Source organism: Oxyura jamaicensis, chromosome 1, assembly GCF_011077185.1.
Source record: "Oxyura jamaicensis isolate SHBP4307 breed ruddy duck chromosome 1, BPBGC_Ojam_1.0, whole genome shotgun sequence".
NCBI lineage: Eukaryota > Metazoa > Chordata > Aves > Anseriformes > Anatidae > Oxyura > Oxyura jamaicensis.
This window is the reverse complement of record NC_048893.1, coordinates 83,808,648-83,832,076: the sequence shown is the minus strand read 5'-3', so window position 1 is coordinate 83,832,076 and position 23,429 is coordinate 83,808,648. Positions and strand designations below refer to the sequence as shown.

Below are 23,429 nucleotides of genomic sequence, written 5' to 3'. Positions count from 1 at the left end.
ACTCGTAAGAACAATATTTTTAATGAGTACTGGGGCACATGTAGGCGCAAGCTGTTTGTTTTTTTTTTTCCTTTTTAGTGGTGTCGTACTGCTCCTGGGTTGCTTCTGTATCATGATGGTACCTGCTCTTTTTGTCATTGGTGTTGATCCGTCTGCTGAGTCAGATGTTGGGAGTGTTCGGGAGGTGTGCGGTGTCTGTAGGTCTGATGCATGCCTGCTTCAGCCTTCCCACTGGGATTAATGCTTCCCTCAGCAGAGGTGCAAGAAAGGACAGGTGTCTCAGTCTCCTTGGTTCCGGTGTCCTGTGAAGATGTCTAGAAATCTCTTAGTTCCTGTGCCCTGTGAAGCCAGCAGCTGACCTCTGAAGATGATTCCCCAGACTTTATGTGCACTCAAGCATCTGTTCACTTATCTTGTCCAGACCCCTGCGGCATGCATATTTATTGCAGATGGAGAGATTAGTGTCTGCTTGTTTAAGTGGGTGTAGGAACCGTCTCCTGCAGCCATTGCCTTAGCAATGGAATTGCTTTGAAGCAGATTTAGTGGTTGAAGCTCAAGTCTGGAAGTCGACTCCTGGATGCTGATCCTGGCTTAATGGGAGAACCTGTGATCTCGTGAATGAAACAGGTCTGGACTCTGCTGTATTTTCCTTCTAAGCAAAATTTGAAGCAGAGCCCCTTTTCTGTAACGGAAGCTCTCCAGTTGACTTCTGAAAAGGTCACCTTTGGAGGTTTAAAAAAACATGGTGGATATTATTTTCTTTAATCTTAGAAATTCCTCTGTGTTAAGTTACAGACCTAGGGTGGCCTTTTAGGCTAGGGAGGTGGAGAGAGTTACCAAAGATCTCCCCTGTAGCACAGCTGTGTGCCTTGGGGTGTGCCAGGGCAGTTCTCACATGGGTGATTCAGCCCAGAAAATTCAGTATTTGTATGTACGTACCTGTATGTGCACACAAGTGCACGCTTGGCTCAAAAGGGTTTGATGGTTGCTTGGTGGTAGACTGTGGGTTTGTGTTCAGGGGAATTAAGATCCTACTTGTGCCAAGGTCTACGTTTGTCTTTAACCATGCAAGTAATCTTGCCATCAGAGACAAATCTGCTTGAGAATCAAGACCTAAATACTTAATAGCACTTGTGTTAGAAACAATGCTCTCTCAGGTTTTCTCTTTGCAGCAAGGTTTTGGAATGCCTTGGGTGGTTGTGAGGGCAGCAAGGACTTGTAAAACCTGGGGGCAAATCTGAGATGTATGAAAAATTAATAACTTTTCATTTGTTGGCAAGCTGATTGCAATTTTGTCTGGCATATTGGACCCAAACCATGCAGAATGTAGATGCTTCAGCATCTTGTGTTACAGGAGAGTCTTGTCAAGCATGTCTAATAACAGTGAAGTAGTGTTGCTTTTTCCTTAGTTTCTGGCAGCTGTATAACGTGTCTGTGCTGTCTTTACATCTTTGCTGAAGTAAAGGTAGACCTGTGCAGATCTGACTGAAGGCTAAGAGTCTCCCAGGTAAGGAAGAACACGTTCATCCTCCACCTTCCTTTTGCTGAAAGCAATGGCAGAGTTATTTGTGTACAGATGGCAGGGGCTGCTGGTCTTGATGCTGAATGTGATCCCAATCTGGTAAGAACTGTAAGAAATGAGTGTAGTTCATACTTCCATCTTTCAAAGGTTTAAGAATGCAAGGTGCGAAGTGTAAGAAATTTGGCAACTTGAATACCTTTGCAATGTAATCTTGCAAAGTGTCCGTGAAGGCACTGGCATGATTGTACGGAGGGCTGCCTTCTGCCTCTGGCAGGGGCACTGGGCTGGAACAGGAGGTCTGATGGAGGCATGTGGGGATGTGCAAAGACGGTGAGAGTTCTTCAGGAAGACTGGAGAAGAAGCGGCCTTGTGGGTATGCTGGAGAGAGGGTCATAGCTATGACAGAGTATGTGTGTATAATGCTTGTTGCTGCCCGTGGGCTCTTTCCATTTACCACCATGCATGTTTGCCTCACCCCTGTGCTTTTGCAGGTGCCATAGATAGGTTGTGGGCTACCACCTGGAAGGAGGAAGCATGCCTCAACTCGTATAAAAATCTGGCTGCCTCCTGAAATCAAAACCTTGTTGCCTCAGTCTGACCTTTCATTGTCTTCATTCTCCCAAAGGTCTGAAAGTTCTAGTCCCTGCTTCCCCATGGATTCTGCCTGCCTAAACCATCCAAAAGATGCTCCCAAGGGGCTGGTATTGAGAAGGCATGTAACTCTTGGGACATCTAACTTTGTGTGGCATTGCTTCTTGCAGTAGCTCTGGATCTTTTCCGTAGCAAAAGTGTTAATCTCTTTAATCACAGGTGTGAGCTTTCAAATTCTGGGTCTTTTCTAATGAGGCAGAGGGAGCTGCTATTTTTTTTAAGTGTGAGGAAAAGAAACTCTGGGGGAGAAGGGAAGAAATCAACATCTTTTGGAAAACCATGTTTTTGTGAGGTAGGATAGATGGGATTTTCCATCCTTCCTGCCTCCAAGTGGAGACAAGAAGCTGAATATGCTGAGTTTGATATTCCACACCATGCTTAAGAGCCCTGTGCCCAGGAGAGTAAGCGTATTTGGGAGTAGTTCCCCAAATTCACATTATAATTAACCTATTAATAGCCTGGCTTGGTCCCACCCCCAGCACTTTGTTTCTAACTTTTCTTTTGGGAGGCTTGACTGCCAAAATGTGCGTTCCCTTTGGCAGTGACTCAGAGTTTGGCAGGGGGAGGTAAAAATTAAAGTGGAGTCCCCCTGAAAGTGGTGCCAAGTCTCGGCTTACTGACTGCTCTGCTGCTCCTGGCAGGAGGAGCTGCCGTGCCAGGCAGGGGAATGCTTTATGGTGGTACCTATGGGCAAAGAGCAGGGAGGAGAGCAGAGGCAGGGAAACAAAGCCTGGGAAAAATGCAAGAGAGGTTGGGTGGGGATGCTGGCGAGACTTTTGAAAGCAAGAACAAAGGGGAACAAAGGTGGGGAAGAGTGACAGGAGATAACTTTCCTGTTGAAAAGCTGATTGCTTCGTAAGCTGAGGCTTGGATTTGCAGTCTGACAGATATGGACATTGATGACATCTGTAAGCTGCAGTTCTGTTCCTTCTGGATGGTTCAGAAATAATCTAGGAAGGATGTTTCTGGAGAAAGCCCTCTTCTGTAGTGAGGGTGCTGGACTCACTCCTTTCCTCTCCAGTGAGGGTTCTTTCCCCAGCCTAAAGCTTGGCTAGTCTAGACAGCACAGGAAAATGAATGGCTTCAAACACACATGGTAATTACTGATCTTACACATTGACTGAATGTTGTGCTGTGGTGCAGGCATGGCTTTCTGAGGTTAGAAATGTCTATGAGTGGGTCTTTCTCCTCCCTTTTTCTCATCTCTGCAGTAGGAACATGAGAAGCATGGCTATGACAGTTCATGTGCCTGTAGGAAGTACTGAGAGCTCCAGTCTGGTTTTTTTTGCCCTTCCTCATGTAAGCTTGTTGTTATGAATTGATGGGTTGGGAAGTCAGCTGGGAGGCTGCCATATAGCTTTGGAGTCAGGATATAGCTTCTGCAGGGTGTTGTGAGTTGAGTGATGTTCTATGTCCATTGTTTGGTGCCGAGAAATAGTAGCTCCATATGGAAAAATTCTGTTCGAGTGTTGCCCATCCCTGTGTTTTCCATCTGTATTTGGATAGGTGTTTTGCTGAATCATGGTTTAAAATTCAACACGGGAGCAGCTGCTTCCTCAGAGCAGGTGTATGTCTCTGAAGAGCCTGCACCTTCTCTACAGGAGTTAACCATATCTTATTGAAGAATCTTGTGGCTTGTACATGCTCACAAAACAAAGAATATGCATGAAAGTGTTTTGGAAGGGGAGCCTGTCTCTTGGCTGACCTGGAGCAGCAGAGCATGTTTCTTAGGTGGTGCTTGAACCCTTACCTTTAACACAAAGCAAAGCTGAAACAGAATGGTGTGGTGGAAGATGATGCCTCTTTTGATACATCTGCTTTGGGTTGGCAGTCTAGTATCTGTTGAAGCTACTGCTTGTAAAACTGATCTCTAGGCTGCCAGTATTTACAGATTTAATCTGATAAGCAGTCTCTTGTGCATGCTCTTTGGTGCCACCAGGGCCGTGCTCACTAGTAAGAGAGCATATTAGGCCCAAGGACTGGGAAGAAGCATCTTCAGGCTGCACCCTGCTTTTCTATGCCTTACACATCTGATTTTGCAACAAATAGATGTTGCTCACATGAGTCCTCCCCTTATTATGGGTGATTTTTTTTTCCAGTTAACACTTGGTCAAGATTTGAACTGTATGGAGTGCTCCTGCTTGGAATTCTGTCAACAATTCTCTCTTGACTTTGCTCTCTTAAAATCTCCCTGCCCCCCAGAAGGAGAGCATCCATGGCATATGACACCTTTTGTTTCTGTTTTCCAGCGTGGTGAAATGTATCGGCTTAACCATGGGTTTAGGAAGCCGCATGTCTTGCCTGAGGCAAGAACTGCAGAAACCATGCTGCGTTCTGGTGAAGGAACTTCATAATGTGCATCTAATTAAATTGGTTATTCCCACTGTGACTGATCCCATGCACTTGCGGGCTATTTCTGTTTCCAATTGGGTGGTCAAGTGTGACTGCAGAACACTCATCGGTCTTCATTGGTGCAGTGCTGTATCTGCCCTGATAAATCCTGCTGGATGCTGTCTGGGCTTGCGCACGTGCAGGTCTGCCTTCCCAGGGACCAGAGGAATTACTCTGACTGACCCTCTTTTCTCCGTGGCCTTTCTTCAACCATCACCATCTTTCACAGTGATAAACCCTAGTGATGAAAGAGATTGAGCTGATGAGCTTTTACCTTGTTCTGTAGTAAAACATCTTATTAAATGTCCTGCTGCCTTGATTACAGGAGCTTCCTACAACATCATGTTCCACAAACAAGCTGCTTTGCAGAGCAGTTCTGTCGCCAGAGCCTCTAGCCTGTGTGAAATTAGCCTCCTTCCTGAATGCATTTTCTCAGTCCTGAAATCCTTACAAAGCACCCTGATGAGCATTTGTTCGAGTTTCCCTCCCCATCCTTTCACCAAACCTGATGAGCACCAGCACTAAGTACTCTCTCCTCCCAAGAAGTTCTGTTATAGCTGGCTAAATGGGTGCTAATTGCATCTACAAGTGTGAAGCTCCTGAAGAAACTGAGCTGTGTGCTCCAGAGCAGCTTTTTCAGCACTGAGAGGTGTCAGACTTGTAACATCCAAGCTAATGTCTCTCCAGCAGTACTTCACATAACTGGGCGTTTACAGCCACCTTTTTGCAACCCATCTTTTCTAGGGTGCCACCTTTTTGCAACCCATCTTTTCTGAGAGTGCCAGTTGAATTGCAGAAATGAGTTTTTCTGTGAAATTGCCGAACAGAGTTAATTTTCCAGCAGCCTCTACAGAACCGCATTCTGCTCCCTGCAGAGCAAGGAGAAGTCTCCTTTGATGCTCGAGATGAGTTATGGCAGTGGTGCCTCGCTCTCTTTTACGAGGGGGGCGTGTTGTCAGCAAAGACCAGCTAGGACTTCTTACTTGGGTCAGAGCAACACCTCATTAAGAGGATGTTTATTTGTGACAGTAGTGAACAGCAGGCTCCAGGAGTGCCAGATGCTTCTCATTAGGAGGGGGGTGAAAGTCTAGGATGGACCATCAGTATCTGACTGCATGCACAACATATCTGCCTGCATGTACCACGCATCTGGGAATGTCTGATGTGGTGAAGCCTGGTAGGGCTCTGTTTTTTTCTTGAAAGGGGCATGTTTTTTTAGCTGCTTGTCTTTCTGCGTACAGTTTCCAGAAGGCTTTATGCGTGGCTTTACACACAAAAATGTTCTTCATTTCGATAAAGATGCCAGAACTTGAGGGACCAAAGTGCCTACAGTCATCTTGCATCCCCTCTCTCCTCTCTTGTTTGATCTGGGCTGCGTTGCTCCCTTTTTTTGTGCATCTCTCCCCCCGTGCCAGCGGGGAACCTCCTGTGGGCTGCTGCGGTCCTGCAGAATTACATTTCACGAGCCCAAGGCATGCCAATAAAATAACGATATAAACACGAACCCTCACAAACTCAGGGGCTGTGCTTTTCAAGGCTTCATTTACACCCCCACGTGTGCTCACAACCCCTGCTGTGTTTTTCTACAGAGCAGCGTGGAGCCGGCCTGGTAGGCCGCGGCCCAGGTAGCGCTCGTGTTCCCCTGTGAAAGCACCAAGCCGCAGTGACGAGTAGTAGCACAGGGTGATTGCTATACCCCCGAGCGCTCTCACATTTTTGGAATGCTTAATACTTTAAAAGTTTACAGGCGTACTTGTACGTGAAGGGCCTGCGGTCAATTATTAATCCCCTTGGCTAGTACAGTATCGCTCACTCTCTCACAGGGAGCTGCTCGGCAGCTTGTGAGGGAGATGGGGTGGAGAAAATACCTTTGGTTTCATCTGCAGGGGTTTTTCTTCTCATTGGTTTGTCTTTCGAAGTCAGCAGTGCCGAGAAGTACAGCAAGCACCCCAACCCATCCCTGTACTTACAGGGTTTGCCGTGTAATTTCTTTTCCCTGCTGTCTGTGCCCTCCAAATCGCCTGCGTGTACCGCCCACAGAGACAGATGGTCTCCCTAAGCTGCTGAACAAATTTTGTGGCCGTGAAGATGCTTTTATCTTCAAATGCTGGAGAAAATAAATAAAAAAAAAAAAATCCACCCCCTCAACCTTTAATATCCATTTCTTGTGGTGAATGATGAAATAAAAATATTCTGCAAAGGAGTGAGCTGTGTGCCCTTTGGGGGAAAGGAGGAGGCTCAGTTTTTGTTAAAAGTGGAAGAAATTGAGAATTTACAGTTCTAACACAGCACAGCCCAAACGATGTTTAAGAAAACTGGAAGCTACCTACCCTGAAGGAATAAGGAGGAGTTACAAGGGAGCTGGGTGGTAATAAAAGAAATCATTTGACACAAAACTGAGGGCAGTATTTGCACTTATGAATTAATTTCTTCTTCCAGCATGCACCCATGTAAATGTACCTCTGTGCTTAAACTCCCCTTGTGTAGTTTAGCTCAAGTGGGGACTCCGGTTGAAGTTTTGGGGGGAGCTCTTCTGGCAGACAGCAAAACAGGCTCCCGTCACAGAAAGAAGGACTTTAGCTGAGGCATGAAGGCTGCTGACTCTGGTTTGTGTTCCCTAAGTCCCAGTAAAGGGTCATCTGCATCCTTTGGGGCTGGATTGGAGATGCTCAGCCTGGAGGTGTGGACCATGTCCACACAGCCTCAGCGGTGTTTGCAAGGTAGTTAGCCGCTGCCTTTAGACTGCGGTGCTTTGGCTTGGGAAAAACATCAGGGAAGGGATGCTGTGCAGGAGAGGGCTGGGCTGCGGTCTGGGTGAGGTGATGCTCCTCAGTGTGGAGGGGTCTGATAGTGCCTGCGCAGACCCACATGGAAATAGTGCCGAGCCTCATCAGGACAGGTACCTGGATGGGTGCACCATGCGTGGACAAAGGGAGTGGTGACGTCCCAGTGCGGGTATAGCAGCTTCCTTCAGCAAACTGTCCCAAACCAGTTGGTTTCAGGAACCAGGTTAACTAAGCATGTATCAATTTGTGTTTATGCCAGGCTTAAAACATAGCTTGAATTATCTTGCTTGTGTAATCCCACTTGGCTGCCCACTTCAGCCAAGAGTAGTTTCTTGGAACAGCTCTGAGATTGTGTGAGAGAAATCCTCGAAGAAGTTAAAGCTGCTGTGTTGATGCAAATAACAAACTTCACTCTGGCCACACTAATCCTGTCCCCTGCTGGGGGTGGAGTAAGAGGTGATCCTCTTTCCTAAGAGAGCACTCTGCCAAGCTGCCACTGGAGCAAGAGCTGAGTACTGCTTTTTTATTGCAGCATTGTCTAAATGTAAAGTCCCATTACTGCATTGGCGTTTTGCTGCCAGCAAGAAGCTTTTAATGTTCTCTTTCTGTTGCTTCCTTGGAAGTAAAGTTGCATTTCTTAGCTTTCATTTAAAAAACAAAACAAAAGTCTAGTTACTTCGCAGCTATTAATGTAACTTGCAGAATTCCTCAGTAATATCTGCAAGATGTCTGAAGACGCTCCCCTTTTATGTCGCATGCTCAGGCTTTAAATTATCTTCTGAAAATGTGGGCTGTTGCAAACTTCTTGCGGTGCCTGACAGCTCCAACATATTTACTTTTTTTTAGAAGCTCAGGCTAATCAGAGGCATGGTTTACATGCGTGATAGGGAGAAGAAACACACTGCTGCCACAGATACACCAGTCCCAGGCACTGGAAGCAGTAATCAGGGTGCTGGGTGCCAGGTGCTGCAAGGTGTCTGGGCATGTCAGGAGTGGGGCACTCTGCACACAGTGCCTGTGTCAGTCTTTGATGCAGGGTGAGTTCTTGGTATTGCTCCCAACTTGTGTGTTCAAAAGGTAACACTTCACTTGAGTAGATTTTTTTTAAAATAAACAAGAACAGCTGGGGGTCAGGATCATGTCCCTCCTGTATCTTAAGATCTGTTCAAAACTCCTTAAATGCTAAGTATAACTTCAGGTGTGTAGACACTTTTAAAAGAGGTCAAGCCTCCCTCGAATACTTGATGTATGTTTTGCAAAGATGAACTGTCAGCTCAAGAGCTGATGCTATTTGTTATCTAGTGTACCCTGATGGGTGTGAAGGGGAAAGAGGAGAAAGGAAGAGGGGCAACCTTTTTTTCACAAAAAAGAGTAATTTTGTTTTGTGTTGAAATTCCATTTGAGTTAAATGTAGTTTAAAAATCTGAGGGTTGTTTTCAAATGTGGTTGTTGTTTTTTCTTGTCTGTCTTTTGATAAATCCATGCTAGTATTTTCTGAGATAAAAGCACAATCGAGAAGCTCATGCAAATGGACTTAGGTACTGGTAGCTATTTGTTCTATGTTAATGAACATCAAAGAACACGCTTCACCCCTCGCTTACATAAAGGTTTGATCATAGTTTCAAATCACTGCTTAAACTGATGCTGCTGGAAGAAACTGTCCTGTCAACCATGTGACTCCCTCACCCTGCCCCTTGTTGCAGCAGGATCTGAATGGCTGAGCTGGTGTTTATTATCTCTATATTATTTATATACTCGTACAGCTTGTGTCTGTGTGTGTATGTCTCTCCGTGGATTATTTAGTCCAGCTCAGTTCCTGTGGTCTTTTTAACTGTCCTTCTGGTGCTGCAGGTGCACAAAGGCTTGCGGTGGCAGAAGGTGTGACGTGGGGCAGAGGGGAAGAGGCAGGATTGTAACTTCTAGTGGCAGTGACAGTTTTATTGAAACCATTAGATCAACTTCAGTGTCCTGACATCAGTCACAAGCCTGTGTAGAGTTGGGTATGGACAAGCAGAGCCTGCTGGGGCTGCAACAGTTCCTGGGGAAGCCAATTTGCCTGTGGTCTTTCAGCACCTGTATCTCTAATACCCTAACCCATCTTCATGATGCTGTGCAGGTTTGTGGGGACAGCTCAGCAGCAGCTTTCTCCAGTCATCTTTTCATTTAAGTTGTCCTCTCTGTGCTCCTTCCTCCCTGCCCTCCTTCCCAACCTGCCAAATTGCTCAATAGATAAAAGAAGCCTTTCACGGCTTTGGTTTTGCTTCACTTGTGAGCAGCCGGCAGTTGTTTTTCGTCTTCCCCCAAATAAGCAAGTTAGTATTCTCACTAGCTCCCCTGAGGACACCCCAGCACTCTGCAAAACCACGCGTGGAGGCAGGCTGCCTGCTATGCTGGCAGCATGCTTGGAAAAAAAAAAAGCAGTTCTCAGCGAGGGGGTTGATCCAGCTGCTGCTGCTCTCGGGATCCGATTCAGCCGCTGCCAGCTTCTGGGGGCATCGGGTTGGGCCTGAGATGTGAAGGCAGCACCTTCATCGGTTGGAATGTGCTGTATCTGATCAAAGGGGAAGGGATGTGTCTAGCTTGAGAGCTGTCTGGGCACTTCACGTGGCTGTCAGTGTCTAACGAACCATTTGAAACCCAGCCTGAGCTCTGAGACCTCTGAGAGGAGGTTTCTCCTCTTGGTTCTCCTTGCTGTGCCTTATCAGTAGTAATTTGTTGTTTTATTTTTCTTCGTAATTACGCTAACTTCCCCCTTCAGCCGTCACTGAAAGCTAGGGCAACGCAGCTGTAAGGAAAGCATTCATCTAAATTTGAAGTTTACCAGTAAAGGTGACTGGGGGAAAAAGGTCAGCTTGTGTGCAGGTTCTGTAAAGCCCAGTTAACTTGTGAAGTTATCAGGCTGGAAAGCCTCTGAGGAGAATTGCAATGGTGGCATGCCTGTGGGTTTACTGGGTTTTTATAGCTGCTCGCTAAAACTTAGCACTCCATACTTCTGTAGCAGCATCTCCTTAGAGCTGCCCTGGGAATACTTTTATAGGGCTCTTTAGGGAGGTATTAAATAAGTAGCTTGTTTGGGTCATATCATTTAAAGGAGTGGACTCTTTTCTAAATTTTTGTCATTCCCTGCTGTAAAATCCTCTGATTTAAAAACTCCCTTTTTCATGCACACAGTTTCTCTTCCGAATAAAAAGATTAGAACATAAGGGCAGTGTTTGTAGTAGACTTGCGGTGGTCCTTTCCTTTTGCCTTTGGAGGGTTTTGGCGATGCTGCTACTAAAGGAAAAATAAAAATGAAATGCAAACAACCAGCTTTCCCCCCTCTCATTCAGAAAATCTGTATGTTAAGGTCCGTTTGTTCCTGCACCAGCAACAAACTGCTGTATCACCAAGCTTGTGTTGACTCTGTTTTGCCTCAGGAAACGTGGAGCATGTTTGTGTTGAATGTGGGACATTCAGGGCCAAAAAGGGGAGACCTTCTGCCCTGGGGTTTCGTGCCCTGCCCTGCAGAGGCTTGATCTTGCAGGTTCTCCTCCCAGCCCGACTGCACGCCAGGTATCTAAAACAAACCCACTGCGTCCTGGTAGCCCAGTGCCTGCTTTGGGGAGGGCAGGAACTGCGCCTGCCTGCCCGAGCCGAGTGGAGGCTTCAGTTGTGGTTGCCTGACAAGAAAATGTGGTTTTCCTCTTCCTAGGGGCTGTGGTCTTGTTCTCCTGACTGTACCGAGCCGAGATGCCATTGTAGTTACGGTGATCAAAAGGCATTTTTCTGCCCAGCTTGTTCAACCACAGCTGCTTTAGGAGTTCCTTGTCTCTGCTGAGATCTCACTCTGGCTCAGTCCCTGGTTCCTGGAGAGGACAAAACTGAGCCCAAGCACTGCTGCAGAGCTCTTCTGCACGACCCTGGTCCTCCAGGGAGCCTTGTTTCAAGGTGGTCCTTGGGCAAGGCAGCACAAAATGCCAACCCCCTTGCGCCTTGCCAGAGGGGGTCTTGTGGGAGGGAGATGGGACTATCGTGTAGTTTTGGGATGGTGCAGAAGTTTTCTGAGCTTTCTGGGCATGAGATCCGAGCATCTCCTGCTGTAGAGGAGCTCGGTGCAGCTATAGGCTGGAGCCAGCCTGCAAGGCAATGCTGGCTCTGTCTGGAGGATTGCCTTGTGCAATTCTTGCTCAGCTTCTCTTTGAGGTGCCAAAGCTTCCCAACTGGCTGCGGCAAGTATTCAGCACGCCCAGAGACTTCTGGCTTGTTTTGATGCTGTGTCTGTTTTGCAGCACTTAAAAAATGTTGTTTGGAGGAGATGAGTCTGTGTTGGGAACCAGTTAGTGAAATAACCCCGGGCTTGCTCTGCCCTCAGCCCTCTCTGACTCTCCCTGTGGGTTTTGGATGCTTGGCTCACCCTAAACCTCGGTGCTGTGGGATTTGCCTCCGTAGCAAGGTAAGGAAGCAGGTGCCCTGGTAGCAAACATCTTAGCTCTTTCTGGGTGTGTGTTTAGGTCTGTATCTTCTGCAAGAGCACGAGGCACTCTTCTGCCTTCCGTGTGGTAGCAGTGTCACGGCAGGCTGTGTTTCTAGCTCAGCAAGTGAAGCACGAAGCTGCTAAAACCATGTGAAAGACAGCTGCTGCAGCCTGCTGGGCTTGGCCTTAGTGTGTCAGATGGCAGCTTTGGGTATAAGGTGTGATTGCAATCTTTTTTTTTTCCTCCTCTCCACTTCTTAAGGTCTTTTTCCCACCAGTTCAGGAGGCTCAAAGCTGTATTTGTGGAAAGCAGCAGGTCCCAAAGCCGGTGCTTTGATTATACAAACAGGCTTCTTTCCTTGTGCTTTGCACCAGTGTGCCACTGGCTTGTTTTCCTGGAAATCCTCTAAAAAAGCCACTTTCGGTATCAGTGTAGCTATGTCACAGAAGGCAAATAAAAAACCCAAATGCCCCCTGAGCCGCAGAGCACCGCGAGACCTCAAAAACTAAAATCCCACATAGCAACAAGTACTCAAGCGGAATTGTTCCTGACTTATCTTCTGACAGGGGAAAACACTGGCAGTTGTTGCTGCCTTTGTGTCCCAGTCCCCTCCTCCACTTCCTTGGAGACCCAGCAGAAGTGAATTCATTGCTGTTTGCAAAGGACTCTGCTGCCAAATGCCGCCGAGGTACGCGGCGCTGCTGCTGGATCTGCTTGTTTGCCTTCCCTGCTGGCAGCGTGCTGCGACATGGCCTTCTTCAGGAGGAGAATAATAATAGTAATAATAAACCAACCTCAAACTGCACAAAATACAGACCAGCAAAACGTAGGACTTCACTGGTAACTGCCTACAAGGAAAATTGTTCGGCTGCTGGCCTGTGCAAGAGGTCCTTTGTCATGTCACAGGTTTTCAGAGTCCGAATTGTTGCATGAAAACGCTTTTCGTGTCCCAATGTGCTTCTGTGTGCTCTGATATTTTGTAGCTATTCCCAAAATATACCGGGCTGCCTTTGCAGGACATAAGGAGGGTCCTTGCCCTGCACAGACGGTGCAGTATTGAAACTTTCTGTTCCTTTTCCTCCCGCCCCTCCCCATTCTTTTCAATCCGTGCGTGCACGGGAAGTCCGAATTTGCTGAAGCGCGGGGTGAATGGCTGCAGCGGACGGACGTGGTGCTGAGCTCCTCCCGAGACGCTTCTGCAGGGAAAAAGCCTCCGAGTGAGGGCTGCGGGAGGGCTGCCAGTTTCCATCCCAGGCAGAGCTGGCGTGGGTGGGGAGGAGGCTCGCTGCAGCCACTTCACCCTGTTTGCTAAGGCAGCAAGGGGTCTGCTCTCCTGCCTAAAGTCCCAAAGAGTCAAATTTGTCAGGAGGCGACGGGCTTCCTTAGCCCTCTGTGCCCCCAGGATGGCCACTGTCACATCACCCAAGCACTCTGGGTCCCCTTCCACCATGCTGGGGGCATCTCTGTCCCTTCTGGGGTCCTCGCTGCTTCACAGCTCCCACGTGGAGCGGGGCTCTGCGGGGTGAGGCTTCCCCTTCACGTGGGCAAAAAGGTTGAGCAACGCAGCCCAGAAGGCTCTGATTCAGCCTTGCCCTCACTAATTATGGTCACCCTTCTAATTTTCTCGTCCGCGGCATCTTCTCTTTAATTCTTCTTTAAAAGAGAGCTTGAAGAGTCGCAGTCCACCTGGTGTGCCCGTGATGGGCTGCATGGGAGCCAGAGACAGCCTGGTACAAATTTAGGAAACCAGGATGTTTAATTACATTTCTCTCGAGAGAGCAGCCCCTCCATGTGGGTGGCATAGCGCGTACGTGGGACTGAGCCTGCACCGGGTTTGCATGAGTATAAAATAACAGGGCTTTAATTTTCGGGGCAACAACAGCTGCTTTTTGCAACGTAAAAGCCTGATGGCGTTTGGGTTTTGGGTGCACGCGTGTGATTCAGTGGGGTAGGTAAGGTAGGGAGGGAGTGGGAGGGGTGGTGAGGTGGGTGGGGAAGGCTGGCATCCTGGTGATAACATTCACCCTGGGGTCCAGGGAAGAGAATGAGTACAGATTAAAGTACATTATCCTGTCCTGTGCTGCGTTGTGCCGTGTCCTGGTAGAGCTAGTCGGGCAGAGCACCACCTCCCCAACACTTTTCCACTGCTGTGACTGAAGTCCCAGTGCTGCCTGAAACGAGTGCAGTGTGCTAGCAGAGTTTAACCATTTTCACGTTTATCTTCTCATTCTTAGCTGGTCATAGTTCTCCAAATGTTTCATTTCGAGACAAATCTCCATTAGGTTTTACCTTTCTTCCTGGGAAGTGGGCATGGAAAAAGTCATGTTTGGATGCGGTCAGAAGGGGGATGTATGCCGCTGACACATGACTTCTTTTATGAAACTTTGTTTTTGAGCTGCAACAAATCCTCGGCAGAAATCAGAAGCTTGGCAGAGGGAAGGAAACTGGCTGTGGGTGGGGGTTGTCAGTCTGTAGCTCTTTGTTAGAGGAAGATTATTTCCTCGATTAAACAGTGGCTTTAAACTTGGCTACCTATCAGTAGCCAAGTGCTTAGATGGAATAGCTTTTAACAAGCCTGATACGAGATGATATTTAGGACTGGCACCTGAAACATAAAGCTCCTTTAAGGTGCTTCAGTTGGATGCAACAGACACACACACCCCCCAAAAAAACTGTCCTAGAGATGGAATTTGCTCTAAAAGCTCAATTCATCATCGTGAAGGTACACAGCTAATGAAATAAATGACGCTGTGCCGTAACAGTGGATGATGAAGGTACACAGTGAACAAGCCTGGATTTGTTCTTCTTTCCCAGGATCTCGTAGCTGGGTTGGCATTTAGACTTCATTCACTGATCGGTGGGAGAGGGGCACCTACAGCGTGGGGATATGGCGCAGGGTGTGTGTGTGTTTAAATTACTGGGGTGTGATGCAGAAGTTAATATTAGCACAAGGCACGGGAAAGTTAAATTGCTCCTCCGGGAGCATGCGTTGAATCAGTGGCAGTGCTGAGAATTGAATTTAGGTCTTAATTTGTTCATGCCTATTTTCCCACGTTACCATCCTCCTCCTGTTTTTTTCTTATGTTGTAACATGTGTGAGAATACTGGGTTGCTTTCCTCATGACAGCCTTTGTTGGTAAGTGTGAACTTCACAATTAACTGGCAACAAGGACGTTGGCAAGTTCCCTTTTAATTTCTGTGGGTTCAAAATGAAATTAAATGCGGCTGCTTGGCAAACTCCAGGTCCATGAGTAGGTGATCTCTGTGATTTTGCAAAGGAAAATACCTCTGGGTTAGGCCTTTGCTGCTGGTGGCTTGTCTTCTGTTTTGCTTCCTTCTGTCATCCTTTTATGTAGAGGTGTCCCTTCTAAGGGGGAGGAATCTGCTCTTGGTTCTGTGCCTTGCCTGGGATTTAACAGGCAATACTGGGATAATTCATTCTCGGGCAGCTGTGCTCCTCAGGCAGCGATCTTATCTTGCTGCGAAAGCTGGAAAGATTGGGCTCTTGTCAGAGCTTGGATGGAGGAGATCTGAAGAGCTGCAAGGTGCGGCTGGAAATGACTCAAAGGGAAAAGCATCTATACAGAGCTGGCCCCTCCATCTGGGCTGGCCAGCTACAGCGCTCCTGCTCTGTGTTTTGCAGGCAGCCTGATGCTTCCCTTTAAGCTCTGTCCTGGTTCAGGGCTTTCCTATCATCCTCGTATTTAGGGGAGGGGAGAAACATTGCATGGATCTCAGATGAAATTTTAGGTCCTAGAGAGAGCCTCAGCATTTAATACTCCGTGTGTTGCACAATTCCGTGGGTGTGAGAACCCTGTGCCAAATAACGTGGCTATTTCTTCTTCCATAAAACTTCTTTCAAAAGGAAATAGAAGACCTTGTTGCATTTTGTTTATCTTTTTTTTTTTTTTTTTCTTCTTTTTTCTTCTTTTTTCCCCCCTTAGCATCCAGCGAGCTGCACTGGTGGTTCTGGAAAATTACTACAGAGATTTCCCTGTCTACAACCCAGCGTTGTTAACGGCCTCCAAATCCCGTGCAGCCAAGCACATGGCTGGCCTGAAAGTCTACAATGTTGATGGTAGGTGAGGTGAAATGTAGCCTCTGAAAATGGGTGGGATGGGGAAGGGCTGGGCTGGCCATGCGCTTTGTTATGCACACATTCTCACCTTCCTGCTTTGCCAAATCCCTGTCTTTTGCTGGAAGCTCTCCTAACAGTGCTGAGCTTGCTGGTTCCAGATGACTTTACAGATGTGTTTAGCCCACAATAAGGCTTTTGTCTTTGCCAGGTGAAAAGAGCCAAGTTCTGGGTCAGGCTTAATTACTGTGTGGCTTGACAGCCCTTTTTGGCACCGCTGCTTGTTTTGGGCAGCCTCTGCGTCTTGTCACCCTTGGGTCATCTCCTTGGTTGTGCTAGTACAATAAACACAACTTTTAACCTAGATCAGTTCCCCAGTCGTTCACTGCACGGCTGCCACAGGCAACCTTCAGGAAAGTTAAGGGGGCTCATACCATAGCGAGAAGAAGCAACTGTGTAAGCAGCAGCTGACAGTGAAAGAAATGCTTGTCAAGCTTGCAGCCTTAGCAGTAAATTATCTATGCCTGGCTTATGCTTGGCCGTGCTTCCGAGTCATCGTGGTGCTGAGCAGTTCACAGGGAAATGCCAAGACTGGTAACTATCCCCATGGAGCGTTGCTGTTCTGCAAGCCTGGTTCAAGCTCTTGGGCTGTAAGGATGTGTTGGAGGATGGCTGAGTGGATCCATGCGGACACTCAAAGCAGTGGAAACTGGACTTAATTATTTGACAATCTGGAACTCTATCAGTAAAAGTTAGTCTTGATAAGCAGGGTGTGCCCGACCATCACAGCCTCCGTAGAAGTGCAGATTCATTTGATGGAAGAGCTGAAGTTGCAGAGGGCAGCTTTTGCAGTGAAGCGTGGCTGAAGCCCTGTGACAAGATGTGGCAAGACACATCTCGTGCAGCAGTTCTGCACAGAACAAGTTAGTATTGAAAGGTTTTTAGAGCAGGAATGGACTGAAGGGGCTTAGCTGGGCAAGGTGGCTCTGCATCTGGCATGTGGCGAGTGAAATAAGGAGAATATCTGTCACACAGAGTCATGCGTCATGGGGTTTTTCCTTTGCCTCAACAAGGCATCAGTGTTGTGCATTTTGTTTTCAATTTGGTATCTCTAAAATTTTCAAAGGCCTTATTCTCAGTGTTTCCCCAAGCCTAGTGCAACACTTCTGAGTCCATAACATGAATTGTAGGTATAGATCCTTACAATGAGATCTCCCGTTTCTGGCAGATGAAGGGTGAAGGGAAGCAGTAGAGTGGGAGAGGGCTGGGCTTTTCTGACTGTGTCTCCTCTGATACCTGGAGTGAAGAGGCTTGCAGGTGGGAAAGAACAAGTTGAGTTGGAAAGGGGAAGTAAACTGACTTGCTCTGCATTTTTCTAAAAATGAAACCTTACATTCCAGTTGCTCATTCTTAGCGAGGCCCCATGTGAGGAAAGTGAGGGCTGCCAGTAACCAGGGTGTCTGCACACCATTCAAACCAGGCTGCAGGACATGCTGTTCTGGTTACCAGCTTGCTTCTCTTCTCCTGCATTGCAGCATCTCTTCGAGAGGTGGCAGGGTGTCTGTTCCTGCGGCAGCTTCTGGGCCATCCCAAGCCTCGAGGAAAAACTGCCAGTCCAGTAGCGTCAGTAGTTTAGGAGATGTTAGCTCACAGAATTTGTTGGAAGAGAAGGAACTAGCAGCAAGCTCCAGACATGGCTGGCCGGGCCTTTTCAGTGTCAAGCTCATGAGCCTGCCAGGACCTGAAAGCTTGTGCTTTCCATTCTGGTGCAGTACAGGATCCCTGGGCTATTCCTTGTGCAACCTTTCTGCCTTTGCAGACATGGAAATCTCAGGCTTAGAGGCATATTCTTTACAAGGATTCCCATCCACTTTGCAAAGAAGAGCGTAGTGTAGTTCTGGCTGCAGCTTAGCTTGGCACCCTGACAGTCTTTTACACCTTCTGTGTGAAGACAGTAACGCTATTAAAGGAGCTTAATTTGTTGGCAGCTTTTGTGTTTGATGTTGTAGCAGCCAGGAAGGAAAATTGTCTTGCTGTAATCTCTCTTACACAGAGTGGGGAGGCTCACCTTCAAAACCTGAATTTCCATCACCAGGCATAGTCAATGAAGCATATAATAAATCTAACCCAAATTTGGGAGCTGGTGTCTGCCTCAAGTTGTATCCTCCATTTCAAGGCTGTCAAACAAAGTCTAAAGTGTTCAGATTCTTAAGAAGCCATCTGTTTGAATGCTTGTCCTTCCCACTATTGAACTTCAGTCTTCTTTCTTGGAAACTGGTTTGTGCTTTTTAGGGATAAAAAAAAAAGCTGCCCTTGCATGACCAGAATAATTTTAATGGTGTCTGTGCAATTGATTGGCCTTAACCACTGCCAGGTAAGAATGGGCTCTCAGAGCAGTTGAAAAAGCAGATCTTGATAGTTTGGAGGCAGTCTTAGGCTTCCCTTTTTCCCCTCTGTTGCACAGAAGGATTGCTATACCCTTCAGAGGCATTATTTTCTCCCTTTCTATCTCCTTTCTGCCCAAACAGCCAGAGCTGCGAGCGTCCTAGGCCTTTACTGCATTTTAGGGTCGCTAGTTAAGGTCCTGTGGAGACAGCACTGTCACTTCTTGGGGTGTAACAAAGCCCAGCTTGCAGCTTCCCTGTTCCTGTGGCTGTGCAAGATCTGTTAACAGAAGCTCTGATGGCAGGTGCTGCTCTGAGTACCCTGAGGAGCTGTTGTGCACATAGACCCCAGCCTAACCTATCGCAGGCCTGCTGCTCGGACATATCTGTCCTTCTGAAAAACTCTGTGCTTTGTCTAAAGGTGATCCTGCTGCTTCTGCGTCCTGTTTTTCTTCCCCATGTGAAACTGCCTGGAGTTTGGTTTTCGTTCATTCATCTCCATGTCTCTTGACGTTCTTGTGTTTGTCTTTCTCCTTCCCAACTCCCCGCTTCTTGTGCTCTCACACTGTCTTGTTGCTGAAATGTGGTGTGTTCCAGCTGCCCTTGCTGTCAAACTGAAAACGTATATAATGGATGGTAAGTGGCATCCTTGGCATGTGCACCTTACCTCTGCCCTTGTGTGAGACCCGTCGTCCCAACTAACACCCCTCTCCACTGCCGTGCTTGGAGCAGGGAGGAAAGCTCCTCTCCAAGCCGATGCTGTCCGACAGGGTTTCTGCCAGGGCTCATGAGGGCAGGGGAAGGGATTATCGCCTCATCTGGGAAGGCAGTGTTGGGGCAGGTCTAGAGCTGCAGACCGCCTGTGGCAGATGCTGTGGGGTGCTGGTCTTTCCCAGCTGCCTTCTGTGACGGTAATGCCCGCTTTCTTGTCTCCTTTTTTGCTTGTCCTCCCCTGCGGAAGGCCCAGGTAACAACGCCTCGGGGCAGTCCCGTGCCATGATCGCAGCCGCTGCCCGTCGCAGAGACTCCAGCCACAACGAGCTCTACTACGAAGAGGCCGACCATGAGCGCCGAGTTAAAAAACGTCGGGCGAGGTAAAGCTGTTCCTTCCCCGGGATTGTTCTTGGGCTCTGCTCAGCCCGAACCATTCGTTAAAGGCCTGGTTGTGTTGGGCTGGCTGGGCCTGCTGAGAGGAAAGCAGTTTTTATTGAGGGCTGGGGTTGGCTGTAAATCTGTCACGGAACACGAGCATATGAAACCCAGATGCACAAGGGACAGTGACAGCTTGCAACTAGAGTTATCTGAAGAAAATACATGAGCAGAGCTCATGTATATTATGCCAGATAAGCTAATGCAATGTCAAGGATTAGGGAACAGTCCAGTGCTTGACAAATCCATAGTTACTTGCTGTAGGAAATCCCATTATTTCCCCCATGCTTAGGCTTGTCATCTCAGCTCAAGTAATCCAGGGACAGACTTGGTCTCGCCTCTTCGTAGGAAAAGAAAGAATATTTGTGCTTACAGGCAACAAAAAGAGGTGGTTTGGCTGCCCTTTTTAAATGAGCTGGGGAGAAAAGACATGACCAGAACTGGCTGTGTTTGATTTTGGAAATAATGCTTTCTGTCAGTCACACTTAGGCTGCAGAGCTAACGCTTTGGTGAGGTGACCGCAGATGGCTTGTGCCTCTGTTTTTTCAGGAGCTTGATGACAGTTGGTAGTTAGCACACCTAACGGTTCGAGGGAAGTTGCTTACAGGCAGGCACCCCTGGACTGAGCTGTGTTTGGAAGGAACATGCAGTAACTGGAAGGAGCTGGCTTGTTTTGTGTTTTCTTTTGGCAGTTTGTTTATATCCTGTTAGGAAAGTGCTGGCACGGTGTGTCCCCATAGCCTGATTCGGTCTGACCCGTGCTCCTTAGCCACTGTCTTTTGGGCTCTCTTCCAGCCTTGGAGCGATAGGAACTTAAATTTTCCTTTCCGTGCAGTGTAGCATCCTAACTTGGGCACATCTCCCTTGCTTGATGAGTTTGGTTTGAACAGCTGCTTAGTCAGAGGAAAGCCATCAGTCACTAGAAGGCCAGATGTTTCAAAGAAGGAAGGTCAGAGCTGCAACAACAGGACATGAGGAGATTAGAAACTGGTTTCCAGTTTCCCTCCAAGTCAAATTAAAATCCGTAGGGGTCAGGGCTTCTCATGGTGTTCTTCACTTATAGAATATTGCATTCAGACTATACCTCTGCTTGTCATGAGGCAGCTTCTCTCATCTTTAAGATGCATTCGGTACTGGGGGCGCTGTAGCCAGTGATTGGTGACTTGAGTGGAAATCCAGTGTGAAACAAGTGCTGTCTAGAGAGGCAGAAGAGTTTTGTTGGGTGGCTTTTCCATTATCGTCGCTTTTTCCTCATTGACTGAAGCATAGTCCCTCACTTGTTAAATTCTATTGGGCTAACTTGCCAGCGTTGTTTGGCATGTTTGCCTTTTTTCTGGTGCGGTCTTGGTGTTTGCTCACCTGTACCAAGACAGGAATGGTTTGTAGAAGATGTCTTTGGCTGCAGTGTTAGCAATGAAGATGGGGCTCTCATCAGTGTTCAATGGAGAGTTACAGGGCAGTCACCCAGAAGCACGAGGACTGTACCAGTTGGTGTAAATCAGAGCAGACCACAGCTTGTGAGCACAGGGAGAGTCCTACAGTACTCCGTGTTCTGAGTCATGCTAGTTTATGGCCAGCCTCTTCCTGACTTCGAGCTGCTGCACTGTATGCTGGAACTGCTGCTTTCAAAGATGCGCGTTAAACGCGAGGGCAGCTGTGTCTTGTTCAGTTCGTGCAACTGATGTTTATGCTGTGTTGGCAGAACCAAGTACGACACTCAGGCTTTTAAGGTCTTAATCGTAGTTTATGACCCTCAGTTTCTGGATGGCTTGAGCGAGGAAAGGAAAGCTGCCATCTACCTCACAGATTGTCAGCAGAGACAATTTTATGTAACTTGTCTGATGGCAGACAGTGAGTCAGTGGTAGACATGGGAATAGGAGCTTGTAAATCCTGACTCCCAGGCTCTGCCTTAACCACAGACCCATCCTACCTCTGCTCTTGTGACTTTTGCTGTCCTGGTTTTCTTTCTGCAGGCTTGTGGTTGCAGTAGAGGAGGCTTTCACTCATATCAAACGCCTCCAGGCAGAGGAACAGCAGAAGGCTCCGGGAGAGATGATGGACCCCCGAGAAGCAGCCCAGGCAATCTTCCCCTCCATGGCAAGAGCTCTGCAGAAGTACCTTCGCACCACCCGCCAGCAGCAGTACCACAGCATGGAGAGCATCTTGCAACACTTGTCCTTCTGCATCACCAACAACATGACACCAAAGGTAACGAGTTCTTTAGTGCTGGTTCATGACGGAGGGATAAAGGTACAGCACGTCTGTGTGCGCACACCGAGCAGGGAGTTGTTGGGGAAAGCGAGTGGAGATTTGTGGTTGCTGTCCGTGATACAATCAGCACGCTCTAGATTGCATCAGGTCTTAAAGGGAAGGGGTGTTTCCTATAAAGCACCTTCTGTATCTTCTTAGCTGGAAGTGCCTGTGACCTAATTAGCTGTTTGTTCTAATGTCCTGTTCAGCAGTGGAGTATCAAAGAAGTATCTAAGAGAGGGGCCCTGAGTCAGGGGCAGTTTTCCCAGCTGGCTTATGGTGGCATTGTGTTGGAGTCGGCGAATTGAAAAGCATTTTTGGGGGGTTCTCCTCCACGGTGCTGCATTTCGAACTGCTTCTAATTATAGCCTAAGTCCCTGTATGACAATGCTTCTAGCTCGTGGGCTGCCTGGTCAGATGTCAGTTTGTCACTTCATGCCCTGACTGACTGTTGAACTGCAGATGCAGGAAGAGACCGAATGATGAGGAAAACGGGTCACGCGATCCCGCAGTGTCCTGCCTCCCTCCCTCTGCCTTCCCCTCCTGAAAACAGCCACCATCCTGAAGAACGCAACCCGAGGGTAGAAACGAAGGGGAAGGATGTCTCCTGAAGCACAGGAGCTGAAATAACTTCCAGCATTGCAAGCTGCAGCTCGCAGAGCTGTATATAGCGACTGAAAGAGAGCGTTGAAGCAGACCGAGTCATGGGGCTGCAGTTCCCCTGGTGCTAATGTGTTCGTTTTCTTGCTAGGCATTCCTGGAGCGTTACCTCAGCCCTGGCCCAACCCTCCAGTACGACAGGGATCGCTGGTTCTCCAAGCAGTGGACGCTCGTTAGCGAGGAAGCGGTCACAAGCGGGTTGCAAGACGGGATTGTTTTTGTCCTCAAGTGCTTGGACTTCAGCCTTGTTGCTAATGTGAAGAAAATCCCCTTCATCAAACTCTCAGAAGAGTTCATAGACCCTAAGTCTCATAAATTTGTCCTTCGCTTACAGTCCGAGACTTCAGTCTAAGGGATTTCGAGGGTGGGTTGTTTGGGGATTTTTTTTTCAATATTGTGCTTTTGGGTTTAATTTCCCCAACGCTGACTGAAACTGGCAGATGATGGACCAGTAATATTTGACCATCTGCACTTTATTTGGAAAGGGGTGGGGGGAGCTGGGATATCTTATCTAGAAAGAAATATCTTAAGAGGCAACAGGGTGACTTGGCTCGGTTAGCTCAGCCTTGGAGACAGAACAGATTTTTTTTTTTTGCCCCCCCCCCCCCCCCTTTCCAGGCATATTGTAAATCTCACGCTCTCTTTCTCTGCACAATTGCAACGTCTGTATTTTTGTTGGAATGCTGCCTTACATTGTGTGTGCGCGCGCGCTCGTGTCTCTGCTACCTGTAGCTATTCCTGAGAACACGCTGCTCGCCTCTCCACCATAGAGATCTGCTTGTACAGGTGGTGTTTGCAGTTTCTTTTCACTTACGAAGGAGACGGTATCAAAGACTGGGTGTGAGAGGTTTTTCTTCTGTGAGCCACATAACCTTAAGACAAACTTCTGTTGTTTTTTTTCCTCCTTTTCTCCCTGTGCCCTCTTATCAGTGCTGGACCTGTGTGAGCATGGTGGGATGGTTTTGCCGCCTGTTTCTCAGTCTCTGTGAAGTTGCTTGTCTCGAACCGGATCAGCCTATCTTGCAGCTCTTCAAAAAAAGTTTTTTTAGCCGTGCTTGTTACTGAAACTGGTCTGCATGACACAGCTCCCTCTTTCTCTCTTTCTC

The 23,429-nt window shown here is 47.8% G+C and overlaps 1 protein-coding gene across 2 annotated transcripts in view; it reads left to right on the top strand.

Annotated features, from left to right (window-relative positions):
- Positions 1–23,106, top strand: part of VANGL1 (VANGL planar cell polarity protein 1) — a 36,776-nt gene extending 13,670 nt beyond the window's left edge. Inside the window, exons 5-8 of one of the 2 annotated variants that reach the window (XM_035314797.1) lie at positions 15,749–15,882; positions 19,225–19,357; positions 21,387–21,621; positions 22,415–23,106. In XM_035314797.1, coding sequence (XP_035170688.1) covers positions 15,749–15,882; positions 19,225–19,357; positions 21,387–21,621; positions 22,415–22,675 — 763 coding nt within the window. In that variant the 3' untranslated portion in view covers positions 22,676–23,106. Of the gene's footprint in view, positions 1–15,748; positions 15,883–19,221; positions 19,358–21,386; positions 21,622–22,414 lie in introns of both variants that reach the window. The other variant, XM_035314796.1, reaches the window with a different exon arrangement.
- Positions 23,107–23,429: the final 323 nt, after the last annotated feature.